The sequence below is a fragment of the Emydura macquarii genome, unplaced genomic scaffold, assembly GCF_026122565.2.
Source record: "Emydura macquarii macquarii isolate MOO-44397 ecotype Brisbane River unplaced genomic scaffold, CSIRO-AGI_Emac_v2 contig_554, whole genome shotgun sequence".
Lineage (NCBI taxonomy): Eukaryota > Metazoa > Chordata > Testudines > Chelidae > Emydura > Emydura macquarii.
In genome coordinates, this window is record NW_027130691.1 from 5,080,189 (window position 1) to 5,101,452 (window position 21,264).

At 56.2% G+C, this 21,264-nt stretch overlaps 1 protein-coding gene across 1 annotated transcript; it reads left to right on the plus strand.

Moving 5' to 3' along the window:
• The first annotated feature begins 469 nt into the window (after positions 1 to 469).
• Positions 470 to 6,088, plus strand: PHETA1 (PH domain containing endocytic trafficking adaptor 1). Its single transcript, XM_067539364.1, has 2 exons — positions 470 to 660; positions 5,222 to 6,088. Exon 2 carries the CDS (start codon positions 5,233 to 5,235, stop codon positions 6,085 to 6,087), a length of 855 nt encoding a protein of 284 aa, XP_067395465.1. The 5' UTR covers positions 470 to 660; positions 5,222 to 5,232; the 3' UTR covers position 6,088.
• The last annotated feature ends 15,176 nt before the right edge of the window (positions 6,089 to 21,264 follow it).

Below are 21,264 nucleotides of genomic sequence, written 5' to 3' on the forward strand. Positions count from 1 at the left end.
CCTCGTCTTGCCCAGCCCAGATCCGCCTGTTGTCTCTTGTGTCATACCTAGATGGGAAGCTCTCTGGGACAGGACTCTGTTGCCTGTTGGTGCAGTACCCGGTACGAGGAGGTCCCTGGCTGGCACGCCGGTAATAAAATAATACCATCCGGCCATAGCAAGGACCGTCCCCCAGACGGGGGCTGTTCTGAAGGTCACCCCGTGGCCGCCTCTAAGCCCATAGGCCAGGTCTACACTGCACTGGAAACTCGGGGCTGTGGGATCTTGCAGGGGGGGTCCCACCGCCTCCCTAACTCCTCCATCGCGCGCCCGGTCTGCGGCTTGAGCTGCGTCCACACTGTGCAAGGGCCGGGCTCGGCCCCCTAGTCTCGGCGGGACTCCGGAGCCGTGGAAGGGCTGGGCTCAAAAGCGGTGTGAGCCCAGGTTTCCGGCGCGGTGTAGACACACCCGTCCCCCGCTCGGCTCGCAGCCGGCCCGGGCAGGAGGCAGGGCGGAGGCGGGGGCGAGGGCCGGGCCGGCTCTTTAAGAGAGGCCGGTGGCCGGGCCAGCCCGCAGAGAAGGAGCCGAGCCAGCCCAGCCCTGCCCGGGCCAGGCCAGGCGGCGCGGCGCGGCGCGAACAAAGGACCCGGGCGCCGGCGGCTGCCCCCGGGGGGCGCTGAAGTAAGGCCGGAGCGAGCGGGTGGGGTCGAGCCAGCCCGGGGGGCGGCGGGCAGAGGCCGGGCCCGGCCAGGGGGAGACGCCGGTGACTCTCGCGGGCCGAGCGAAGGCGGGGCTGGAGGCCAGGGGGACGGGCCGCCGCTCCGAGCAGCCCCGCGGGGAGGGGGGGGGCGTCTCCCTGCCCGGCCGCGCTGCGGTGCCCGGACGCACCGGCCTGGCCGGCAGCTCGGCTCCGGTCCCGCTCGGGCCTCTCCCTCCGGCCCCCGCGGAGCCGCCGAGCTCCGGCGCTTGCCCGGGTGGCGGGGAGGCTGGTGCCACTCGCGCTGCCCTGGCCGGCTCCCGGGCGCGGGATGGGGGGCGACCGCACCGCCCCCTCCACCCCCCAGCGCCCCGGTCCGACATGCACGAAACAGCTGCTGACAAAGACAGGCTGCTCTCAGCCGGCCTTGCTCCGGAGTCACTTCCCCAAACCCTGCGGCGGACACCCCAGAATGAGCTCCCCGGGCTCCTGCTCTTTTAAAGAGGTGTTTGTCTGTCATCCTCCCCCCTGCCTGCGCCGGGCTCAGCTTAGCAGCAGAATAACCCCCCCTGAACTTCCCGCGAAGGGCAGCCCGAGAAAGTCAGGGCATGACTGAGCCCAGCCCGCTGGTGCGGCTCGGCCCAGGCCGGGTTATTTCCTACATGGCTCCTACCCCCTGGCTGATGATAAACCTCGCTGTCTGGTGATGGGGTTGGGGGGGAGCCTCGGTTAATCTTTGACATTGTTACATGACTTCATAGCAAAATGAGTTGCCCCCAGCCCCCTGTTTTAGTGGGGTCATATGTGTTTTAAAAAATCAGTCACTTAGGCCTGAGGAAGGAGTGTTGTCTAGGGGTTAGAGCACAGGACTGGGACTCAGGGTTGTAGTCCCAATTCTGGAACTGACGCAGCCTGTTACGTACCTTGGGGCTCGTCGCTAAACCCACCTCTGGTCATTTCTGGGGGCGCCCTCTGCCCCCGCTAAAATCTGCTTCCTAGGTCTGCGGAGCACCAGCGGCGCCCAGCCCCTTTTAAGGGTAGCTGGGGTTGCTCAGTGCCTCTGAGAAGTCAGCTTCCCGCTGCTGCCACCGGGGCCACCCAAAATTCACGGCCCCCTTTTGAAAACTTGGGCCTGCCTCGCTGTGTGCTGGTGGGCCCCGCTGTAAAATGGTTCCCGAGAGTTATCCCCTCAAAGGGGACAGTGTGAATTCAGGTGTGAATTCAGTATGAATTCAGGTGTGAATGCCTGCGAAGGCCATTGAGTGCCTTGCACGGGAGGCGCTGTCAAAATTATTAAGGAAGCAGAAGCTAACAGGGGTGTTATATTTTTAGATTTCCCCCCCCCATGCTGTGGCTGCGGTGGTGCTGAGCAGGTCAGCATTTCAGAAAAGCTGGGGGGAGGGGGAGAAGTCGTGTCTGCATACACAAGACAATATGTGGTCATATTCTACCCTGCCAAGAGGACAATGACAACGCATGTCGGCGTGAAAACGTCTCACTGTCTGCTCACTCACCAGTGACAACTGTTGTTAGTAACAAACATGGCAAGACGATATACTTCCTCCCTGCAGAATCAGGTCACCGTCAACAGAAAGCAAACAACTCAGAAAAGCCTGTTAAACCTCTCCTAGTAGCTCCTGCCACTCCAACCAGAGCTGAGTGACCTGCACATCCTTCGTCGGCTTCTCTGAGAACAGGCTCTGCTAAATACCGTGCTGTATTTAAGGTTTCGGAGGAAGTGCACTTCCCAACGTGCTGGGATGCAGCCGCTCGCCTTGCTGCGCATAGGAGGGTGCGGCCCTGGCCTCCCCTGCCTTTCTTTTCAAAGTGGCATTAGCAGAGCCGGCCTATGCCACGAGAAGTGGCAGATGTTTCAGAGGCTAGCGGCAGGACTTTGCCCCCACTCGACTGGCAGATCGCACAGATAGTGGGAGGACGCGGGGACTGCTCCATTTCCGCCATCCACCGAGGGTGTCGCTGGAATCTTGGGGGCTCTGGCAACTCTTCATCTGTGCATTCCTCCGGCGTCAGTATGTGCTAAACTTTAAAGCCTGGAAACGTTCCCACTGAAATCAATGGAACCACCCACTTGCTCAGGAGGGTGCTTCCTCATGGCTGTGAGTAGCCCTGCGCTATGTCTAGAGATCACAAAGCCGGATGAGTGACATTATCCCTTTTCTCCAGACAGGGACGCTGGTACGGAGCGGCAGAGTGACTTGCCCAGTGTCACGCATTCAGCTGGCGATAGAGGTGGGAAGAGAACCTGGGTCTTCTGACTCCCAGGCCTTCTCCCCCAGAGGAGGCGCACGGACAGAAAAGGAAGCAGCGCTAGCAAAACCACCATCTGCGGCAGCTGGGAATGTGCTCACGCTCCTAAGGGCATGCCTGGATTGCTAGATAAGCTGCTACGGAATAAATTATTGCAAAACAGCAGCATCGAGGAACCTCTGACTAGCAGCGATAGGAGTTGGAGCAACTGACTACGACTGACGGAGAGTAACCCACACCAGCAGCGTATGCAGCCGCCTGAATATTCTCGCTCCCTGCCGCTCAGGGCAGCAATAGAGTGGTGCAACGAACCCAATGAGCCGAGCCAGGGCAGCTGCATTGTTCAGTTGCATTTATCAGGGGGAGTGTAATTTAGGAATTGCTCCTCAGCCATCCTCAGACTGGCTCGATCCCAGTTACAGCCCCCCGCAGAGGGGAGAGGGAAAAGGTCAGCAAATTCACTCAGCAAATGGTCCATTTTATAGAAGTCGGCATTGAACAAAAAGCTGAGATGAATAAGGTTCTCTTTTAAATTGAAAGTGTTTTTTAAACAGTGGTTCTCCTGCCCTGTTTGCTCCCGGAAAGGGCCCAAGAACCAGAAGGGAAAGTGATCCAAAGGGATCTTATTAGAAATGCAAACAGCCGGCAGCAGAAACAGAGCCAGGATGGCAAGCTGGGAAAAAGAAACCAGCTGCAGAGAGCAGGGCCTTTCCCTCGGGGAAGGGGAATCGTTTTCCTCTGGCCAGAGATCACGCCAGCTCCATGATCCTTTCTCCCGCCTGTGCTGCTCAAGCAGCCAATATATAGTGGTTCCCATGAACCTCTGGGCCAAAAGAGGGGGAAGCTGAGCTGGGATTAACCCCTTGTCTACCAGGGAGCACCTGGTGCTCATACGTGGCATTCCATGGATTTAAAAGGTTCTGTTGTGTTGTGTAATGGAAGGTGCTGGGAGAAATGCGTGTTTGCAGCAGGATTAAATTGGCAGGGCCTCCTCAAGTGCATTTTTATCCGGTGTCCCTGGGTACCATCATGCTGGGCAATAGGAAAGCTGCTGTCATATTCCTCACCATCCTGCAGATCAGCCCCAGCCTCCTCCTCCCCCCCCCTTGGCTCTGCACCAGCCTTCTCTCCTTGTCTGCATTCCCTTCCACTCTCTTCTCCTTCCACCTCCCTATGCTTTGCCCCCAGGGCTGCTCTTTTTTTATCCTGATTTTTCGCCTCCAGGGCTCCCACTGAAGTCCATGGGAAGTGCAGGCCCAGGGCACCGCGGAAAAAGCCAGGCCCTTCTCCTGTTCCTGATATCACGCCACCCTGTTGCCTGAACACCCTCCTAGTGCATGTCTGTCCCGCTCCTTCCCACCTGCTCGATGAGTCGACCTAGCTGCAGTCGCCACCTGGGCGCGGCTCTGGGTTTGCTGGGGCGTTGAGGCTGTACGGGATCCATGTGTGTGGCACGGCTCCCCTGCTGGGCAGCACTCTGGATGCGTACGGCGCCTGGGACTCATTCCTGAGCGTCACCTTATTAGCCAGCACCTCCTCGCTCAAAGCCTCCTCCAGTCTCAGGCAGCCCCACTGGCTGCCCCTTCATTCCAGGCCCCAGTTCAAACCACGCCGGGAAGCTCTCTGCAAGGACAAGTCCATCAATGGCTACTAGCCAAGGTGGTCAGGGATGCAACCCCATGCTCCGTGTGTCCCTAAACCTCCAACAGCCAGAAGCTGGGAGCGGACGGCAGGAGACGGAGCACTCGAAATTGCCCTGTTCTGTTCATTCCCTCTGAAGCGCCTGACACCGGCCACGGTCGGAAGACAGGACGCTGGCTGGACGGACCATGGGTCTGACCCCGCGTGGCCGTTCCTGGTCTGAATGTTCCTCCCCTCCCCTGAGCCTCCTGCAGATGAGTCAGTGCAGCCAAGTCACCCACGCCTCCGTCTTTGCAGGCTGCATCCCTCCTCCCTGTGAAGGGGACCGTGGGCGGGGGGCGGGGCGGGCCTGGCAGTACATAGGGGCCACGCAGGCAGTTGCAGAACTTGTAGGCAGCCAGGGCAGAGGCGTCGGCCACTGTGCAGATGCCCCCCCGTGTCCCTGCCACCTGCTGTCAGTTTCTGGCCTGCTAGGTGGTCGTTACCCAGGTGGGCCTTGTGGGTTGTTCTGAGTCAGGGCCTCACTCAGACAGCACAGAGGCTCTACCTGCTGGGATGGAGGTGCCTGGGCCCCCTGAGGGCCTGAGCTCCTAGATCCTCAGCCCCGCTTCCATACAAATCTCTCTCCCCCTCTAGGCCTCGGAGCCATGAAGCTGAACGAGCGGAGCCTGGCGTTCTACGCCACCTGCGACTCCCCGGCCGACAACACCGGCTTCCTCTTCAAGAAGGGCGAGCGGAACCCGGCCTACCACAGGCGCTGGTTTGTGCTGAAGGGTAACATGCTCTTCTACTTCGAGGCGCGGGAGAGCCGGGAGCCGGTGGGCGTCATCATCCTGGAGGGCTGCACGGTGGAGCTCTGCGAGGCTGCCGAGGAGTTCGCCTTCGCCATCAAGTTCGACGGCGCCAAGTCGCGCGCCTACCTGCTGGCGGCCGAGAGCCAGGCCAGCCTGGAGACCTGGGTCAAGTCGCTGTCGCGGGCCAGCTTCAACTACCTGCGGCTGGTGGTGAAGGAGCTGGAAAAGCAGCTGAAGGAGACGCAGTGGGAGCTGGCTGGCGGCCGCAGCGTCCCAAAGAGGTCACCGGTTTACCGGAAAACCAAGCCAGCTCACGGCTTGGACGCCCCGGCTCCGGCTCTGGAGCTGCCGCCTCCCCGGGAGAGACCCGTGGTACCGCCTGGCGCCCTTACGAAAGAGAACAGCTGTGCCGTGTGGAATAACGCCGAGTGCGCCGATACCCTGCCAGCTGGGGACGCCCCTGGGGGCCTGGCTGAATCGGGGAGCGCGAGGACAACGGCGGGCGACAGGCACCAGGGAAGCCTGAAGCCGCCTCCTTTGCCGCCCCGCAGACAGGCATGGTCAGGCAACGCCAGTGGCACTGGGGTCCTGGCGGCAGAGAGCCCTGGATTCCCCGGCCCGGCGTGCTTCTCCAAGCTCCATGAGAGCTACGGCAGAGCGATTACGGAGCTGCGGCGAGAATGGCTGGAGAAAAGCCGCAAGCTGTGACCGAGGCTCGGAGGGTGGGGGGAAGGGGGTGTGCAGCGAGATGAGGCGGGGGGGAGGGCTCATTTGGAAATACTAAGTGGCCTGTCTGCGAGTGACGCCTGAGACGCATTCCCATGCCGCTGATCTGTCAGCGGGCTGGGGAACCCCTGTGTCCTGGAAACTTTGCCTGCCTGGTATCACGTGCCTGGCTCCAGCAGCGGGTTGCTGACTCTTGTCTTTCCACTGCCACCGGCGGATTTGATGTGGGAGGGGGCCAGCTGGTTTCGAACTCTGCCTCTGGATTGAGGCACCTCTTCCTGCATCCAGGCCCCTTGCCTGACCCGCCCATTGCTGGCGCGGGACTCGAGCTCTCCTGAGCCGGAGGGGCTTTGTGCAAAACCCGCAGGCCAGCCTCGACCGCTGAAAGTCCTTTACTGTGCTGACATGGGGCTCAGGACCAGAGAGTGGGAAGGAAATGCCGAGGGGTTCTGAAAGCCTGTCTCGGTGCTGGCAAACTGACTGTAACAGTCTTCCTCAAATTATTTTGGTGTCTGATGTCCCGTGAGCTGCTGGCGTCAGCAAATAAAGATTTTCTCCATTTAAGGGTTTGTGGGATGCAGGATTCCGCCATTTGAAATCGGGCTGATTCTGAGAATACCGAGCTGGACAGCAACCTCAGAGAGTCTGTGTTTGGGGCACCCTAGACTGCACAAGTCTGGGGGCTCGTGGGCCCCCGATCCTCCGAGCACGTCTGTATGAGTAACTCGATGCGTGTGGATAGTGTGAACGCTTCGTGTTGCCCTACCTCTGTTCCCATTGAAGTTAATGGGAGTTTTACCAGGGACTCCAATGGAAGCAGATAGGCCAGTGCTGAATATCCTACCCCAAGAGTTAGATGAGAAGGTTTCCATGAAGTAAGTTCTTCTCATACCTAAGTGGCTGCAGGACAAGCCCTTCAGTTCGTAGCACAACCCCGTTGCTTGGGCAGTGGGTGGTCTGCTTTCAAGGGTCAGATATTTAAAAAGCAAAGCAGATTTTCTTACTAACAGAGGGGTCCTGGTTGAGGACTAAGACTCCTACACACTACAGTAATAAGAATAATCATTAGTATTAAGTGTCTGCTTGTGTCTGAACGGGTTGTAGCAATGAATAGTGCAGGGATATGGGGAGGGAAGTGCAACATGAATTTCAGTGTAAATCTTTTTTTAGTGTAAGCCTTTTCCAAGCTAATTTCAAACCAGCTTTCGTAATTTAGAGAGGAAATGCACACCAGTTCAGTGATTCAATACGCAGAAAGGGACTTACTTCTGGATATAAATTTAGCTTCCAATCCAGTGCATTTTAGTGCAGTAAGAAACTGAAGGCTTCTGTTTCCCTTTTTTAAAAAGCTTTTCTATTATTGATGAAATATTTTGGGTTTGTACATCTTATTTGTACTCTTTCCTGTCACTTACATTGTGGGACCATATCTCCAGTGTAGAGGTGTATATATTATTGCAGCTCCTGGCTCACTGAGGCTGATGTCCGGTTCTTGGGAATGTTGACATTCTCCAGAGACTGACTAAATATAAAATAACCTCCTGGACTTATGTTTTGAGATTCTTTCTATGTACCTGATTTTGGGGTTCCTTGTGTGCAACCTATAACATGCTCACTGCTAGGTCAGTGCGTGTGTTTAATTTATTTTTAATATTGAAAAGTTGTTTAAGATCTTTTTTTAGAAAATATTTATTTTTCCTCTCCAGCATGTCAATGTGGGTGCATTTTAAATCAGAGCTCGCAGGGAAGGAATGCCAGCATTTGTCTTGCCAATGGTGCATGCTACTATTGTACTTAACACTGAATTCTCCTTGGTACAGAATCTATTCCCGCGAGGTATTCACTGACAATCCCAGCAAGCAACACTTGCCGAGATCTGCTTTTGACCTCACGGTCTTTGACAGCAGTTAGGTAGGCAAATGCAGTGGAAAATACCTCATTCACGGGGAGGGAAAGCTGGGCTGACCTTGGAATAGATCAGAAAAATCAGCTCTGGTTGTATCAGTCTCTGTGCTGATGACTCCTGCTTTTGGAATACCAGGGCCACACTGCAGCTGCTTTGTGGGAAATCTGCGTGTTCCTAACGTTCTCAAAGACGTTAAAAATAGAAGAGCGGAGCCAGCTTCTTACACTGGATAAATGGGGCTTCTTAGGACTTGGCAATTGCATTTGGGCAGAAAATCAGCATTAAAGCATTTCCCTCCTGCTATGTAAAGGTAAGTTAACTAGAGCCGCTTGGTAGAATCACAGAAGAGCTTCACGTCAATCATTCTGAAATTTCTAGTGGTTGGCCTGGGGGGTACAGTCTCTGCTCATCAGGAATCGTTAAAACTCACTGGAGCAACTTCATCCCAGCGGTAACGCTATGGAAGTCAGTGGAGTTACCCCAGGATGAACTTGGCCCTACAGATGCACATAGTGTAGTGTGTGAGGTGAGATCACCTTTAGACGGGGAAAGAGTTTTAAGGAAGAAGTGGGCTTTCCAGCGTTATAGACCCCTGCTAGGTTGCCAAAGGCTTTTGCATACTGCAAAATACTGCATGGAATCTAACTCGTATGACCCTTGACTGTCTTGGAGTAACGACCGATGGTAGGGAATAAAACTTCTGTGATTTTTCACTGCACTGAGCGTGGGATAAATACTTGGGCAGGCAGAAACAGCTGAATGCTACAGGCTTAAAAATCTCTGAACATGTTAAGCTGTCAGCCTTAGTATCCCAGTGCTAGTTGTCTTTTAGGGGAAGTATCCCTGAAACAGTGGGGGGGGGGAACCTTTTTGCCATATCGAATAGGAACACATCTGTCAGAGCTGTATCATCGTCTGTCATTTAATGATTCAGATGCTGTGCCAAAGCGCCTTTTTTTTTTTTTTTTTTTTTTTGGTATGTGTGTAACTTATTTATCTTACTTACATTTTATAAACACTAAGACAACCTCGCTGTGTTTTAGTGGATTATCTCCCTATTCTCCAACTGGATTGTGTTGCATTTTATATATATTATATATATATATATATATATATATATATATATATTACACCTTTTTATTTTAAGTTTCATGTCGACTGTCTTGTTTGTTATTTACTGGTATCCTTATTTATGTTAGTGTCTGACTGTCAAAGAATGTGTGTTTTCATTCCTAAGGTACAGCTGTTTTGTAACTTGCAAAGTGTAACATGTTGCAAAGCCTGGTTAATTTCTAACCTCCAATTTTTGGAAGAAAAACATCATTAAAAGTTTGGCTGGCATTCGTTTTCCTTCAGAATGGATATGTGCATGTTCCCTCTCGCAGAACGTATTTGATTCCTCACTAGAATAAAAGTTGTTTTAGAAATGCTGGTTGGGTCAGTTTGCTGCACATATTTCAAGCTGTGTGTGAGACTCGTTAATCTAAACACACTGCATGTTTTAGCTCCAAATCCTGGTCCCACCAGAATCAATGGGAGTTTTGACATTGACTTTAGTTGTACCCAGGTTTAACCCCCATAACAATTTTACACAAAAGGTCATGAGAACACTGTACCATATGTAACCATTCTGGCAGCAGGTGGGACTATGTACCCCCTCACATAACAGGATAAGAGTCTACTACTGCTACCAGGTAATGGAATTACTGCTTTAACTCAAGTGGTGGAGGTAGATGCTTTTAATATTGAAAGTTTCAGAATCAGCCTGCTGGTAATCCAAGTGTGGGAGCTGTTCTGTTTACATAAATGCCGTCATACAGCTTTAATCTGGACTAGGCCAATGGTCCACTGACCGTGTTGTGGCTATGGGGAAGCAAATTCAAGTAGAATGTTACCAGGGAAGGGAGAGTTTATACATAATGGAATAATTAAAGAATCCTCAAAGACGTTATAGTTGAAATCCACTCCTGCCTGTCTGTAAAATGCTTTGAGGTCCAAATGCTATAGAAGTGCAAGGCACCAAAGATGCTTTTTCATTTGATAATTGCTGTTATAGCACTGATAAATACACAAAGCCCACTTGATAATAAATTGCTTCCAGCCCTTGCTCTGTAAACCACCTGTCATCTCTTGGTAGAAGCTTGCTGAAGTGTAGGGTGACGGATGAAGCTAGGTTGTTGGTTTTTGGGTTTTTTTTTTTTTTAAAGAAATTAAATGGAAAATTGCAATCCGGAAAGCAAAATTAATAATTTTTTTTCAAGCTGTGAATGACGAGGTAGAGCGAAGAAGATCTCAGAGCAACTTGGGATTTTTTGAGTGTGTAGGAAGTGGAACTATTCGTAGAGATTTTGCGTGTCCTATTTGCACATATACAAATCATTCCAAGGACGGCCAGCTTGGGCAACAGCAGAAGTGGCATGCGAGGGAAGACAGACTGTCTGCAACCGTCTTGCTGAGTTTATTTTTCTTCAGTCATCTACGACTCAAATCAATATTTTCATTAGGCCCTCTCTTCATTACAGATTGTGCAAATCACGCACTGCAGGTGACTTGAGGGAATATTCCCTATAACTTTACAGTTTCAGAACTCAAGCCATTTAAAATACAATGCCCACGACAATCTTACTTCCAAGCCACTTCCAGTGTGGGAAAAAACGGATCATCCCTGACTTTGCAGCCTGGAAAGCCCAGCTGTGTGCCTCAGAGCCCCAGGGTCTGAACAAGGGAGACCCATTAGCCGAATAGACTCCTGAAACCTAGCGCATTACTGCTGCCTGTGAAGTGTGATAATCAGACAAGATCCTGCTCCCCCTGAAGGGAAGGGCCAGTCTGCTGGTTTTGGGACAGTGACTAGGGAACACGTGTCATAGTGACCACCCGTGCAAATACACACTGCAAACTATTCCCTCTTTCCCTGCCCCGGGGAGAGGATGAGAGAGAAAATGAATCAGGCAGGGCAGGTATGAATCATGTGGCAACTGTGTTACAAGTATCTGGCTGGAGGAGAGCAGACACACAAGGGAAAGCACCACGGCTGCCATAGTTCAGATGCCATTTATATAGAGGGGTGCCTCCAAGGGGCCAGCTCCGTCTCCTGTCGCTCAGCCTCCTACCTCTCTAGCGGCTGCAGCCAGCGAAGGGCAGAGGACAAAGGTTACAAAGGCCATGGCCAGGGAACAGTGAATGAGCTGTGAGAGGCTCAGAAGGCCACATCCTGCCCCCGCTTTAAAGACCAGCCCGACTTCCCCAGCGAGGGCACTTCTTATTTCTGGCCATTTCAGGCAAGTTAAGCACGGGACATGAACTGGCTTGTGGGGTCCTCGCCTGATGCTGCGGGGGAACGTGGACCCAAACCAGCCAAACGCCCCCAAAATAAAAGAGCCGTTTACTAAAACCGAAAAGGCCACAGCCACGTTTCTGGCCCCGTCAGCCACGCCAGCTGCTCTTTTTAAAAAGCCCAAGGCCCAACGCTAGTTGCAGCGTCTCTTTAAAAACAGCCGTTTGCCACAAGCGAGAGTCTCCCCGTGCAATAACAGGGCCCCCGTGACTCACTCCAGGGTCTTTCTGTTGTTCTCAGAGAATTATTTTGCCGGGATGTAATATGCCGGGTTAACCTTAGCTATGGGATGGGCCCCTTAGCCAGGGGCTCCCGACCCAAACGTAGTAGGCCAAAATGTTCTGCTTGTTTGGGAGACAGCAGGAGCCTCGGTTTCAGGTGCACTGAGGTCCTGCAGCACCCCCTGGAGTTACTCCAGTTTTACACCTAGCGTGGGCCAAAACTTTTCAAAAATGCCTTTTTGGAAGGGTGGGGGTGGGCAGAAATGTTTTAACGTATTTCATGAAAAATAGCTGCGACTTTCCAACCCAAGGGGCCAGAACGTCTCCAATACTCACAATTGCAACAACATTCGCAACGCATTTCCAAAAACATTCACTGCCTTGGGTTTTCCCTGCATTTTTTCAGCCAGCTTCATTTTATGCCTGTTTAACTAAGATCAGAATCAGACCCCTTACGTGACACGCCGTTACTTGGTGCAAAATAGGGAAGCGGGTTCAAAGCCGTTGCCTGCTACAAGACTGATCTAAGGTCCATTGAAGGCAACAACTTCCAGAGACTCTGCTAGGTTTTGGAGCAGGCCCCGGAACGCACCTGAAATTCTGCTTCGTGGGAACGCACCATATTAGTGTTAAAACAAAAATTAGTCGTTACCTCTCTGCCCTAAAGCAGGGTGTTGGGCTAAATTCGTTCCACATCCATTTTCTGGGCATCCCTCGTTCTAGCGGCTATTCCCAGGGCTGAGCCGAGTCCCTGCAATCACAAGCAGATTATGCAGCGTGGCCAATTCATTTCCTCTGACGTTTCTAACCTCTCCGGCTAGTTCATCACGCATCTCACTCGCTTAGTTGGACAAGGGCCCCTTGGAAATCTGGCCAGTCCCCAGGAGCTGAGCTGGTGATGATGGTGACCGCCAGGGGCAATGCTTCACTTCTGCAGTTTATTCAGAGCCCATTTGATGAAGCTGTTGTTTGTTAGCATCGCTCAGAATAAAAGCAGCAAGTCAGCAGACAGCAGACAGCAGGCTGCTCCTGGCTGCCGTGCCACTCCCACAGACACAAGCTTTGGGGCAGCAGGATTTTTAAAATCACCTGAGCGGTGGGTGCCCAACTCCCATTGGTTTTCATGCCCAGCCTTCGAATATACACCAAGCTTTACCATGTGCGTCCCTGCCTGCGTGGTGTGGCCACCTTCTTGTTCATCTTATACTTAAGCCCTGACCCTGCAATTTCCTTTGGTTCAGTGGGGCGCACGGATGGAGCCACTACCAGGAGAGGGCATTACAAGCCTTTACGTCCAGCCCCTGTCTATTCTCCAACACAAAAGAAAGGAAATCCGGAACAACATCAAGTAATAATCCAGTGCCCCACCTACCCACTGGGGCCCTCTGGCCTCTGCCAGTTTACTGGGCAGGAAATTTCCCAACCTGGGGCGTCCACAGGGCTAGTTCACGCGCCAGCCCTCTCCTGGTCCCAAGTGCTCTCAGGCCACTGGGGCCTTCCTTTATATCTCCTAGCTACGACTCATTGGGCCCAATCACTTGATGCTGTCCAGCTGGGTCGGGTGATTCCCAGAATTTGCCTCCTGGGCTCATCTCCAGCATAGGGCTGGCTGCTTTCCAGCCCCTCCAGCCCTTAAAGGGGGCAAACCGCCCTGTTCCAGAGCATCTTTCATCCTGTGCTTGTAAAGCAACTAGCATGCAATCAGCAGCTGAGCCTCCAGGCGCTACCTGTGACAGGTCGGGCAATCTCCTGCAAGCGCCTTGAAAGCCCTTGTTGCATTAAGGGGATGGATTATTGTGGGAGCCAGCAGCCTGAAACCGGGTGCCCTTGGTGGCCCATGAAGGGGGAAATATAGGTGCTACTGCCCTGACGCTGAGCCCTAGATGGTGGCAGCTAAGTACATGCAGGCTGCCATGCGGCCTAACAGCTGTAGGCAGTGCCTGGCTATTTTCGTGGGGCATCGGTGCAGCTGGGAGATGAGAGAGACCATCGCCTCGAAACGTGGCTGAGGCAGGAAGGCTCTGGCCTGGGAAACGTCCAGGGTGGCCCCAATGAATTCTGTGCGCTGCACTGGGGTTAGTGTGGACTTCTGCTCGTCTATGAGCAGTCCCAGCGTGGTGCGCATGGAGCAAGTGAGGGTCGCACTTCCCTGCACTTGGGACCTGGACCTGCCCCTGCTCAGTCAATCATCCAGGTCCGGGAAGATTGGCACACCCTTTCGCCTCAGGCGGGCCGCCACTACTGCCAGGCACTTGGTGAACACACTTGGAGCCGAAGACAGGCCGAAGGGCAGGGCTGTAAACTGGTAGCGGGAGCCAGCCACTGTGAAACGGAGGAAGCGCCTGTGGCTGGGGAGGCTGGACACATGGAAGTCTGTGTCCTTGAGGTCGAGGGCGGCAAACCAGTCTCCTGGATGCAGGGAAGGGATTATGGAGGCTAGAGAGACCATGCGAAACCTGAGTCGTTTGACATATTTGTTTAGACGACGCAGGTCTCATATGGGTCTCAGACCCCCCTTTGCCTTGGGGATGAGGAAGTACCTTGAATAAAACCCCTGCCCCCTTCTGCTTTGAGGGACCATTTCCACCGCTCCTAGGTTGAGGAGGATGTCCACCTCCTGCAAGGGGAGTTGCTTGGGAGAGGGGTCCCTGAAGAGGGACGGAGGGGAGGGTTGTTGGGGGGGGGGTGGCTGTAAACTGTGGAGTGTAGCCCCGAGACTATCCCGAGGACCCAATGGTCTGACGTGATCTTTGCCCATTCGGGATAGAAGGGCCTTAACCTGTTTAGGACAGGGCAGGGTGGATCCAGGAGAGCAGTTGGGGCGCCACCCTCGGGTGCACCATCAAAATTGACTCCTCTGGTTGCCCGACCTCCTGGGGGGGCCCCTGCTGGGGATCCAAGGACGAGCTGGGGGGCTGATTCCTTCTTCTAAACCCCCTATTCCTATAGTGTTGGAAAGGCCTGGGCGGAGGCCTTGGCTGCTGCTGCGCCTGGGGCCGTGACTGACGCCTGGAAAACTGGGGTGTGTACAGGCCCAGGGGGCAAAGTGTGGCCCTGGAGTCCTTCAGACCATGCAGCTTCGCATCGGTCTGGTCAGAAAATAGGGCCGACCCATCGGAGGGGAGGTCCTGAATCAACTGCGGCACCTCCTGGGACAGGTCTGAGGATTGCAGCCACGAGCACCTTCGCATGCAGATGGCGGAGGCTATGGCCCTGCCCGCCGAGTCAGCAGCGTCACTGGATGTCTGGAGCACTGCCCTAGCCACCATGATTCCTTCGTCCAGGATGGTGGTGAAGGCTGTGGCCTGGTCCTGGGGCAGGGCCTCAGCAAACCGCCTGAGGGAGTCCCACAAATTCAAATTCTCTCTCCCCCGGAGGGCCTGATGGGCGGCAATGCTGAACTGCAGGGCTGCGTGGAATACATTTTTCTCCCAAACGAATCCAGCTTTTTGTTGTCTTTGTTCTTGGGAGTGGAACCAGGCTGTGTCCACCACCAGGGTTCCCGGGGCTGGGTGAGCGAACAGATACTCGAATCCTTCGGCCGGGACATGATACTTTTTCTCAGCCACCTTCGCCGTGGGGGCGACCGAGGAAGGGGTTTGCCACAGGCCATTACAATTCTGAGGACCCTAGTGTGGACTGGTGGGGCCATTCTCGCTGGGGCAGCCGCCGCCAGCACTTTGAAGAGGGTATCATCGGCCTCCACTAGCTCCTTCACCTCCAGCCCCAAGTTGGAGGCCACCCTCTTGAGCAGCTCCTGGTGCGCCCTGAAATCTTCCAGTGGCACCATGTGGTCCCGGCAGACTGCCTCGCCCGGGGTGGAGGAAGAGGACTGCCGAGGCGCGTCCTGCGGGCGCTCCCCTGCCTGCCGAAGGGCTGCACCCGGAGAGGGTCCCTCCATGGGGTCCGACTCCTCGTCCAAGGAGCGGTGTCTATGGGCCTTCTCCTGTGCCGGGGGCACGGACTGCACCCCTGCTGACAGGGTGGATTGGGGTCCTGGTCCCAGCAGGTCCCCATGGGGCCTGTTGGAGGGCCGTTAGATCCGGCCCGGTCACTGCGGCCCTTCCTCGGGTCCTGGCTCCGGGGGAGGCCACAGCGCCTTCCTAAAGGGGGACAGCTCGCGCTCTTGTGGGTCTTGGCCCGGCCCTCAGGCAGGGCGGGCAGGCAGTGGTCCCGCCCTTTGGTGCGGTAGGGAGGATGAGGCTCTCCCCGGGGGTGGCGAGGGAAGGGGGGAGGGGGACGCAGGCCCACCCGTCTCCACTGCGTCCCAGCCCAGGGCCCTGGCAGTGGCAAAGGTGTTTGCCACTGGGTCGGCGGGGCTCCCGCCGCAACACGCCACCGGGGTTGCCCCAGACTCAGCCACTGTCTATGGCTGCCCCATGGCCACTTCCTCCCCGTATCCCCGTGTACCTGACTCCTCAGGGTCGCTGGGGCCCGCCGTCCGGGGTAGGCCCGCCCGTCCCTCCTCGTCCACTGGCAGCAATGCGGGGAGCTCCTCGGCGAGGGGCAGCTCCTCTAGGTCACAGGGCTCAGGGGAGGGCGCGGCCCCAGGCAGCTCGTCCAAGTCCTGCCCCGACTCTGGGGACTCGGCGGCCGGCAGCTCCTCCAGTTCCCGTCCGGCCTCAGGGGGGATCGTCCACCCGGGTTGCTCAGGGGGCTCGGCCCAGTCCCACGGTTCAGGTATCTCGGCCCAGTCTCTCTGGCCGGGTTGCCTGGTCCAGCTACGAGAAGGCCCTACCCAGTCCCCAGACCCGGGTTTGTCCGGGGATGGTCGGAGTCTCGGCTCTGGCCTAGGCCTCAGCCGGCAGGGCAGCGCATCTGCCTCCAGCAACGGTCTCCTCCAGACTGAGCTCTGGGGCCTGTCTCTTATACTGCCCCTTTCTTGAGAGGCTCCGCCCCGCTGTGGCTGATTGGGCAGCTCGTGCGGTCCTATCTCTGCCCTGGCGTTGCCGAGCAGACTGGCCTGCCGGCCCTATCACAGCCCGGCTGTTTGGGTGCCGGACAGACTTGTCCGTCGGGTCTCCTCCTGTCCAGCCCGGTCACTGAGGCCCTTCCTTGGGTCCTCGCTCCGGGGGAAGCCACAGTGCCTTCCTACAGGGCCCAATAAGGCCATTGTTGCAGCCATTGTCCCTGGGGCCAAACCGGGGCTGACTGCGCCACCTGCTGTGACACCTTGTGGGGACGTCAGCTCTCCCGACGACTGTCTCCCCCTGGAACCCCGAGCCACTAGACCAGCGGTGCCCTGGCCGTCCTTGGTCCCGGGTGCCGAGCTGTGCCGGGGACCATCCTCTCGATGCCTCCGACGTGGAGGACGACAAGGACTGCCTCCGTTGCCGCGAGCGGTGCCGACAGACGGAGGTGCGCTCCGAAGAGCTCTCGGTACCGAGGACTTGCGGCACCGCTTGCCCCTTGGTGATCGAGTCCAGCGCCGCTCCGAACGCCGTGGTGCTGAGCCTGACTCCGGCAACCGGGTTCTGCATGGAGGACCACACGGTGCGGGGTCTTCGTATGGTGACCGGGTTCCACGCCGCCTCGGTGCGGGCAAACTCCTCAGTGCCGGAGATCTGGAGTAGGAGCTGTCTGAGCACTGCCTGGCAGACCTCGACTGGTGCCGCCTCGTGGCCTGTGCTGCCTCCGGTGCCGGGGACCGACGTCAGCGCTGAGAGGGAGACTCCACGTCCTGAGTGATGCTTTAATGCTATTCAGCGCTACCCCCGGCTCTGTTGTGGTTTAGTAGCGACACGTTTGTACAGGCAGAAAGACCCATCCTATTTTGTGGGCCGATCGCCCCTTCGGTCTGAGGATCTCAAAGCACCACGCCAACACTAATTGTTGCAACAAGTCGGTGAGATGATTTATTACTGTTGGGGAAACTGAGGCACACAGGGGGGTGACGTGACGGGTGACGTGGGAAAGCGAGTGGCAAAGCCAGTAATAGAACCTCGGTCTCTTGGCTGCCAATTAAGCACCTGATCCACATTTACACAGGCAGGCCAATATTTACCTTGCTTTGCTACAGCAAATGCTGCTGATTTTTTTTAAAAAAAGGGGTCTCAGCAAAAGCAGCTCAGACCTACTGTCTAACACCATAACCGGGGTGTGGAAACCCCCCCCCCCCACACACACACACCGCTAGCATCCAGAGGGTTAACTTCGTTACATTCAATTGTCCGCAAAGGCAGAAAACCAGTTTCCATGGCAGCAGGCCGAGCTTCTTGAGAAGTTGCAGATATTCATTAAAAATAAATCCTCCGCAACGTGTTAGCAGCCAAACGAGCTTAAACAGATACACAACGTATGGATTTATTAATTCATCAAAGGCAACACCCTGTCTCCTGTCAGACGATACAAAAGAGAGGAGCAATACGGATCCGTGTAAGGTCAGCTGGTTCCTTAAAGAAACCCAGTGCCGGCAATGAAACCAGACCCTCGCTAATCCTCCTCAGCGATGCACAGCGTTACTTGAAGCTGAAGGTGGAACGGCTTGGTTAGGAGCAAGTTTAACGCCCCAGAGACTTAGCTGCAGTGGAAGCAGTGTGAACTGCTTCCAGAAGGACAAAGAGTGGGGCTCAAAGCGGCCGGGAGTCGGCAGAGCTGGCCCCTGCAAGCTGGATCTGGGCCGGGTTGGATGCTGGGGTTTAGTTAGTGCCAGAGGGGCTGTTTTCAGAATTCGAACCCAGCTCCAGAGTTGGACTTTGACCACGTCCCCGGGACCAGGGCTGTTCGGATGGAGGGGACTTGGTTCAGGCCCTGGGGCAGCGGAGGTTGGCTGTGCGGGTACAACGAGTGTGCAAGTGCAGGGCTGACTGTAGCGGGGAGAGGCACACCCGCACTAGCGTGGTCTGGCTCGCACACAGAGCAGGGAAGAGGCTAGCTGCCCAAGGATGGGCAGCCTGGGTCCTGGGGCAGAGCTCGTCCCCTGCCCCTGCAGGTCCGGCGCTTCTCTCTCGCGGCAGGTGGGGGACCTGCTTCGTCCCGCTGTACTCACCCGCCCTCAAAGGTGCCGCTCCCTGCTGGCTCCCAGTCCCGTCTCTGGTTCCGCTAGGCCCTCGCGTCTTTGCTGGGGCGCTCACCCCTCCAGCAAACGATCAGTGGGAGTGGGGGGACCCGGTCCCACCCCCGACTCCGGGGCCCAACCCAGGGACTCTACAAGGAGCAGCCTCGTGCTGCAGGCTAGGGCAATGGCTGGCTTCCCCAAGTCACGTCTCCGTGCCCCTTGGCTCAACGTCAGGCCTGCTCGAGCAGGGGCCCTTCCTGGCCCCTTTGCCGGGGGAGGTTCTTGACCTCTGACAGCCCCTCAGGACGGGCAGGGCCGAGTCACACGTCCAGTTCAACCTTCCCCTTCTGGCAGGGGCTTTGCCCTCCAGGCCTGGGAAAGGGCCTTCGCCCTCTTCTCTCCGGCCCGCGTTCAGCGCCTCCTGCACCCGCCTGCTGTCTGACGGCATCCGGCCCTGCTCAGAGGCGCTGTCGCTCACCTCGCTCCCACAACTCCAGCCACAGCCTGGAGTGGGGGCTTTTAACAGGGCCGAGGGGGGGGCCTGGATTGGCTCCGGGTGTATTAATGAACCTGGCGTAACCCCTGCTCAGCGACCAGGGGATAAAGGGACCTGCTGACCTGAGATATCGGCGTGTGCTGGTAGCAGAGGCCCCCGCGGTGTGATGGTGGTTGGTCCTGGCAGGAGTCACCAGGATTGGAGACCTCCTGGACTACGACCGGGGGGCTGGGTGGATCCCCAGGTGCTGGCCCGGTACACGGGGCTCTGCACCCTTTGAACCCCCCCAGTGCGTACTCCAGGAGGTGGGGGTGGGGGCAGCTTTGCTCCCTGATGCTCGGGTTTACCTCAAGTGGGTCCTGCGAGAGGGCGTGTCCCCGCCCCCCCAGTCCCAGCCCTCTGGAGATTTTGATCAGGCCCCAGCCCTGCGAGCCTCCCCCCCCCGGATACCGCCTCCCCACACACCGAGTCAGCTGCTAAACTTGCAGCCAGTCCGCTTCCAAACCACCCCGAGGCACCAGCTGTTCACGCTCGTGCTCCACCCCCTCCATTTCCTCACCCTCCTGTCCCGCCCAGACACCCAGTGACCTTATAGCACCTGTGGTGGGGAGGGACCCTGGTGAGCCCGCCTCTATGCCACCCTGACCCCACGGCCTGCCGGGGCCATCAGCTGGCGGCTCCTCCATGGAGCCATGAACCAGGCATGTACTTGGCATGGTTCCCCCCTCCCCCCTCCAACACCTGCCCCTTCTGCGGCATGAGGGAGACCCGGGCGCACATTTACCTCGTATGCGCCAGGCTGCAGCCCTTGTTCCGGCTCCTCCAGAACCTCTTGCGGGATCTCCTCGTCAACCACCTCCTAGCACTGGCCACAGTGGCCCTCTACAAGACCAGGGAGGGGAGGTTGGCTGGGGGGGGTGCTCTGCGACTGTGGGGCCTATTTCCATTCCTCCGTCCGTTCACACATCTGGGCAGCGTCCCCTGGCTCCCTAGACGCCTGCAGGGAGCAGTGGGTGCTATCTGGGGTCCTCTGCTTGGTGTCCCCTTCCGGTTCCCTCCGTTTGACCCTGTGACCCCCTCACGCCCGTTCCTGTTTTTTTTCATTCGTTGTCTCCCGTAATTAGTTGAGTCCGGGGCCCAGTGGCTCCTCCCCTTAGGATGGGGGGAGGGACCTTTAGCAAGCCCGCCCACTTCCTGGAACCAAATAGTAGCACTCTCTGGTCTGACGCTGTCACAGTACATACTTGGCTTGCTAACTCGTCACCACGCCTTCACTACTAGCCTTCGCTGTGCTAGTGAGGTTAAATTAGCACGGGGCTGCCCAGCCACCCTGCACTCCCACCTTCACTTGCAGGGTAGACACAGCCTGGCAGAGCCGCTGCTCTTGCAGCGCAAAGAACAGTCCCAGATGGGGAAGACGGCTGCCTCGCGAGTAGCTTTTAGGCACTGGACCGATACGGTGATAAACAGGAGCTGAGGAAGCAGGGGAAGAAACCTGTTTGTTCTCCATCCCCAGGAGGATTTTCTTGTGGCCACGAGCGTCAGGGCTAGTGGAAAATTTAACTCTGACATGTTTGTTCAATCTGCTGTTGTCAGAAATGATTTCTGTCTGCCAAGCTGTGTGCGGGCAAATTCACGCTCCACCACGCTCACTAGTAACGCTTAGCGGGAGCACCCTTCGCCTGTACACCTCCAGGCGCTGTCTAAAGGGCGAGAGCCTTATTCTGGGGAAACTGAGGCAGAGAGAGAGGGCGGTCACACTGTGAGTCAGTCGGTGGCAGAGCCAAGAGTAGAATCCAGGTTCAAATCTTGGTTCAGTGAAGCCATGGGGAGTTTTGCCACTGAATTCACTGGAGCCAGGATTTCCCCTCTGGTCTCTTGACTTCTGGGCTAGTGGCCCAGCCATTGGATGGTAACGCTGCTTCCTATTAAAAAGATCACACACGCATGGCAGCAAGCAGGTGATATACAGAGGGCAGAACAGTTTAAATATACAGGCCCCGCTGCCCGTGAACATGCAAAGGCAAAACTCCTTGACTGCGAGGGGAGGCAGGCTGGGCCCTAGACGTGACACAATATATATCAATGGTGCACTCAGCGTCATCAAGAACTCACTCCTCGCAGGTTCAGAAGGCAGGGCTGCAGATGGAGGAAACGGATTGCTTAGGAAGCAGGTCAGAACAAAACAGACTGGCAGGCCAG